We start from the raw sequence: 6,000 nt of genomic DNA, 5'->3' as shown, positions 1-6,000 counted from the left end.
GACTGATAAATGGGCAGGGCTTGTCACGAGAGAAAGGCTTTCTCTCATTAATGATTTGCCAAGGGCTTGCCCGGAACCTGTTTACACATTTAATCACTGATGAAAGGTTAACGAATCTGGCCCTCTTGGCAAGGAATGGACATTTTTTTCCTCCAATGTTTGGTTCCTGTGGCTGGGAAAGATGAGATTTTTCTCCTGGATTTACAGATTCCCCACCCCAACCTCTCTCTCTTACACACACACACACACACACACACACACACACACACACACACACACACCACTGCCAATCTCTCTGGGAAGCTGCAATACAATATTTTACTATCGAGTTGACACTAATTCAGGACCCAGCTTAGCCACATCTCTCCATCTTTGAGAGTGCTGAAGCAAATACAACATGGCTTTGTTTCTTAAGTGAGAACTGTGATAACCAGTTACCAGATGCCAGTGTCCCCAAAAGGTCTGTCTGTGTGCCTCATTCTCCCAGCTCTGCTTCTCAGAGTTCTGTCCTTCATGTCCGTTCGTTACCGTGTGGTGCCCACAGGGCTCACCAGGTCTTGTCTCATGAGTAGTTATAACGTTCTTAGAATACTTGAACAGACAGTGGGCAAATGAAAGTTACCTGGGTCTCCCAACCTCTACCACCCAACCTATATGGCCCTAAGAGATATCTCCACTTCCCTCTCACAAGTCAGTGGACTTCAGTGGGAAAAGAGGGGGACTTTTCACTACCTAAGGCTCCCCATAACTTCAGGATGACTCAGAAGGAGAGAGGGGGTTGGGGCAGCTAGAAAGAACTGGACAGTTTTATGAGTTATTTGTGTGATGTGGACCTTGCTGGCTGCTTCTTTGACTTTAGAGCTCTCTCTCTCTCTCTCTCTCTCTCTCTCTCTCTCTCTCTCTCTCTCTCTCTCTCTCTCTCTCTCCCTCCCTCCCTCCCTCCCTCCCTCCCTCCCTCTCTCTCTCTCTCCTTAGATTTTTCAAGACAGGGTCTCACTATGTAGACTTGGCTGTCCTGGAACTCACTATGTAGAACAGACTGGTCTTGAACTCACAGAAATCCACCTGCCTCTCAAGTGCTGAAATGAAAGATGTGCTCCACCATGCCCAGCTAAGATTCTTCATTATCAAATAGAACTCTGGCTAAAATTCTTCATTTTCAAATAGAACCCCAAGACTAGTGTGGCCTTCATCATGAACTGTGGTGAGGATCCTGCCAGAAGGCTTTGAACCAAAGGCTACTTGATAGAGATACCCCTCTCTTCTAAGAGTCAGAAGATGGGCGGAAAATCCCTGCAGACCCTTTACTTCCTGGTCCCTTGGATCCTCCCTTGTGAGGCTGGATGGTGCATCTTCCAATGAGGTGGCAGGGAAAGTTATAGCTGTGGTTGTGCCCAGGAAGGGGACCCTGGCCCTGATTCAGACTCTACGGGGCTTCTAGGCTTCATGGAGAAACAAGAAGGACCAAAGACCTACTATGGCCTTCTTAAATGGAAAGGCATCTTTGGTGGTTAATGCTGATGGTCAGTTTGACCAGACTTGGCTCTAACCCACCACATAGGATTTGAGGGCTACCTCCACCTGCCTGGAAAGTGGACTTTCTGGATCCCTTTTACAGTCATAGACATGGACTCACTTTGTGTAGAGTGTTTTGAAATTCTAACAGTAATCTTGAGCATGATATAATTAAAGTGTATGACACTTTGCTCTCTAATTGAAAAGAAAGTGAGATCCTTATAGCCCCTCTGGCATTTGAGGTGCAAGATTTGCTAGGTAATAGTAAATGAGCAACTATGACTATGGTATTCATGGATATAGTTGTTTATGACCAGCCCCACTTCTGGATATGAACTTAAGGGCAATGACTGGGCCTCCCAAGAGCTCATTCTCATGGGTCTTTGACATTGGCCTGCAAGGAAAGCAAGCCAAGGACTCACACAACCGCAAGCAATACTTGGGGTCTACTCAGCACCAGGCAGATGGCTTGAGAGTGATATGGACTCTAGTGCCCTTGACTACAGACCTCTAAGTTTGAAGCATGGGTATTTCCTTTGTCTAGAAGGTGCAGATTCTGTCTGCTCTGTGCTAGGCACATGACAGCACAAATTAACGACCAACTTATACTCGTAACAAAATTATAATATATTAATAGCAATATAATAGAATAAAGGCTTGTGGGGACAACCAATCTTTCAGAACCTGAAGATTGGCATTCATTGTTCGTGAGGTTGGCTGAAGGCCATGCCTTCACAATTTGGTTAAACTGCAGTGAGTAAGCCCAGGGTTAGTTGCAGAGGATCATGTTCCAAGCAGGACCATTGCACATGCTGAAACTGGCCCATGAGGTTGTGTGGAGCCTCCTCCCAAGTAAGATCTGTGGAAATAAGCCGGGTGGCTTCAGAAAGAGCGCTGTCAGGAACAATGGCTTCCACCAAGACTTCAGTGTCACAGCAGCTTGGCTACACTGACATATAAGACATTTCTGGAAGGCACTTAAATGCCACAGAGGACAATGACAATTGTCTAGCTGCTTCAGGGACATGGTGGGCTGGTTTTCCATCTCACAGAGGATCAGGTGCACAGTCAGTCAGGTGGAGCCCTAAATGGCATGAGTGGTCATGTCAGGATCTTCTCTGCCAATCTTTGGGTACTTGATATGCTTGGCAAGTGTGTGAGGGTGTCCCTGCTGACCACCTAGTGCTCTCTGGGAGGAGGTCCTAGTCTGAATGGAGGTCAGATTTACAGGGGTGCTCTCAGAGAACCGTGTAGTATTACGGCCGAGCACCATCTCAGACTCCAATAAACAGAATCACTGGTAAAAAGCCTTCCTTCCTGGGCTGCTTCTGCCTTTGCCCCTCTGTGGCATAGCAGTGGTGGCCCCCAGCCCAGGCCCACAGAAGATGCCCACCTCCACCCGGAGGCAGTGAGAGGCTGAGAAAATGCCAATGAATACAATGTGTTTGCAAGCAAGCCAACCTGGCTGCTTTCTTTGTGGGCTGCAGCTTGCCATCAGGCACAGTGACAGGTGACATCCACTCGGCTCCATCACTTGCTCTGGCTGCATCTCAGATGGCCTCCCTTTACTCCTCTGCACATGGGCTGAAATCCAGACAATGAAGTCCATGTGCGGCTGCTCTTCTGGTTCCAGGTAACGGTAGGGAGGGCCTCTCGTGTCTGAATGGGAAGGGTCTGGTCTCCACGGGGACGGTGGGAGACTAGGCCCTCCTTAGGTCTTCTTGTGGCTTTCTCAGTTTGAAATGCAACCCCAGAAAGGCAGGAGAAGCATATGCTGCTAGGAGAGTAGAGAGGCCTCAGGTTCGTAGGAACAGTGTGGGGATGACCTGGCCTCTGGCTCTTTAGTTCCTGCTCTGATACCAGGGTGTAGGTTATAGAGGTCTGTACTTCCCAAAATGGTGGCTTCCAAATCAGCCTAGAGGGCAGAAAGTGAGAAAACAAAGGGAACCAGCCCATCCTGGGCTCCACGCTAGGCTGACTCCAGATGAAAAGCAGCCATAGCCAGCTCCTGGTTAAGAAATCAACCACCTCCTTCTTCTCTCACTCTGCCTCTCAACAGGGTGTGGAGTCAGAGGAGACCTGGGCTGCCTGCCATGCAAGGCACGGCTCCCTAGTCTCACTCTTCTTAAGTATTCCTGAGAGGCTGGTGAGAGCAGGGGATGCCTCATGGGCATCTTGTTGGAGGACCCGGTGCTGAGGAGAGCCTGCCTATGTGGGGGACCCCTTCCAAGGGGTTTGGGAAACTGGACCCTCTAGATCAGTGCTCATCCAGCTCCGTACACCTCAAGAACCATGGGGGAGACTTTAGGAGGAGGGGGCAGTTGAGACAAAGGGTGAATGGGACTATCTTTCTATAAAGAAAAAGAAGATAGGGAGAGTGGAAGAAAGGAAGAAAGAAAGGAAAGGAAAGGGCGTGTTAACATTAGCTAATAGAGGCAGGTGTGGAGGGATGGGATCCAGTCTCTGAGACAGGGCAACAGCCCTGACTGTGGGTCAGATGAGGCCTGAGGCGTTCTCTTGCAGGCTGTATTCCCTATTCTTCTTCACTCTCCAGCTGATGAAGAAGAGCAGCAGTGTGCCCAGGGCCTTGTAGCCCACCTGCAGGCCCAGGTACCTAGGAGGCAGGAAGAGACAGGAGTGGTGAGGCAGGAGGGCTCGTCAGCCCATGTCCCCAGACCAAGGCCAGCAGGAGGATAGACGTTGTTTTCACAGTGGCCTAGGACCTGTGAAGGCCAGCACTCAGCTAACAAGCTGTCACCTCCCAGGTAGGGGTCACTCTGGACATACATACAACACCAGTGATTCTCTGCTCTCCAGTGATACCACTGAAGGTCAGAGGTGACAGTGCTGTCCCAGTTGTGCCCAGAGGGTCTGCATCTTTCTGCTGCCCGTCTGCTGGCCTTCTCTGCCAGCCCTCAATATTTCTAGCCCTTGCACAGCCCCTTCAAGCCCACCTTCTTTACCAAATGGAGGCAATGGGAGAGATGGCTGCATTTGGTTCACTAGTGTAGGACAGTGCTCGGGAGTGCTGGGCTGCATTTGGTTCACTGGTGTAGGACAGTGCTCGGGAGTGCTGGGCTGCATTTGGTTCGCTGGTGTAGGACAGTGCTTGGGAGTGCTGGGCTGGATTTGGTTCACTAGTGTAGGACAGTGCTCTAGGGTGCTGGGCTGGATTTGGTTCACTGGTGTAGGACAGTGCTCTGGAGTGCTGGGCTGGATTTGTTTCGCTGGTGTAGGACAGTGCTCTGGAGTGCTGGGCTGGATTTGGTTCGCTGGCATAGGTTAGCCCCTTTCCTAGGACTTCTGCTGGGTGCCGTGCTACGGTTCCCCTCTCTCTGAACAGTGGAGATTGTGTGGTATCTTCTCACATTCATAATCTCTCTCTCAGCCTCGAGGCACCCCTTTACCCTTGATGAACTTTTTCTGCTGCTATGGCTCATGAGGGACAGAACCTCAGGGGACACCTCAATGCAGACCCGATGTTTCCTTAGCGGAATGGTTCCTTACAGGTCTCCAAATGCCTGCCAGGTGGCCTCTGCTCTCTGTCCACAGCAGAGTTTGCAGAGACGTCCCTCCTATCTTGTCCCTTAGAAGCCTGACAGCCACCACCACGGCCACGAGGCAAATGCCTGTTTGGTTCCTTGTTTGTTTGTTTTGTTTGTCTGCTGGGACCACAGGCCTAATCTCTTAGACACCCGTGTGTGTAGGAGCCCTCACCTGTTTCGGAGAGCGTCATTGTCATAATATGAACAGGCCCCTCGTCTTCCTGAGCATAGATAGTTCCACCGGATACAGGAGGAGTCGATGATGAGACCATACAGGGCTGGAGATGGCAGCCAGGCTGACAAAAATGGGAAAGAGAATTCAGAGTGTCTGGGTCACATGGAGCTGCAGTCAGAGATGCCCGGGTCCCCTACACCAATGGCCCGGGTCACACATCTGAGGCCAACTCTACCTCGCCCTCGGAATCACAGTGACTTGGGAAAGCAGAAAACTATCAGTGAAGCTTGAATTCCCTTTCACCAGAAGGCTTAGGAGATAAAGGGGAATCCTTTCAGGGCTGAATGAATCACAGGGTCACCCTGATGTCAGCTCACACACACCGCACAGTTTAGTTCTCATGCTCAAGGTTGGCCCCAAGTAGAGATTCCATCTGGAGAGTACTAATGTTCCCAACTCCTCCAGGTGGCTTCATCATAATGAGGAACAAGTGAGCAAGAGAAGCCAGGGATACACTGGACCCCACTTCACTGAAGTTCAAATCCCATGTTCTTCTCCCGCTCCAAACTGGCCCTCTGGATTAGACAACATCCCTTGGAGACCCTGGATACCCCAGTTGCTCAGAACCTAGACCTGAGTTGTAATGTCTATGTAGTCCAGCAGGCACAACGCTTTACTGGGTGCTGAATATTCTAGATGCCCGCTACCCAATCCTACCATGCTCCTTGTTGTTATCTAAGTTCTGGGCAGCCAGTGGGTCAGGGT

The 6,000-nt window shown here is 50.3% G+C and overlaps 1 protein-coding gene across 1 annotated transcript in view; it reads right to left on the bottom strand.

The window, feature by feature from the left end:
- Window positions 1–2,118: 2,118 nt before the first annotated feature.
- Slco2a1 (solute carrier organic anion transporter family member 2A1) overlaps window positions 2,119–6,000 on the bottom strand; it is an 81,253-nt gene continuing 77,371 nt past the window's right edge. Inside the window, exons 13-14 of the mRNA XM_059268470.1 lie at window positions 5,233–5,356; window positions 2,119–4,129 (exon numbers count right to left, since the gene is read on the bottom strand). Coding sequence (XP_059124453.1) covers window positions 4,009–4,129; window positions 5,233–5,356 — 245 coding nt within the window. The 3' untranslated portion in view covers window positions 2,119–4,008. The remainder of the gene's footprint in view (window positions 4,130–5,232; window positions 5,357–6,000) is intronic.

The sequence above is a fragment of the Peromyscus eremicus genome, chromosome 7, assembly GCF_949786415.1.
Source record: "Peromyscus eremicus chromosome 7, PerEre_H2_v1, whole genome shotgun sequence".
In the NCBI taxonomy this organism is placed as follows: Eukaryota; Metazoa; Chordata; class Mammalia; order Rodentia; family Cricetidae; genus Peromyscus; species Peromyscus eremicus.
Note: the sequence above shows the minus strand (reverse complement) of the source record. Positions and strands in the feature narration are given on the sequence as shown.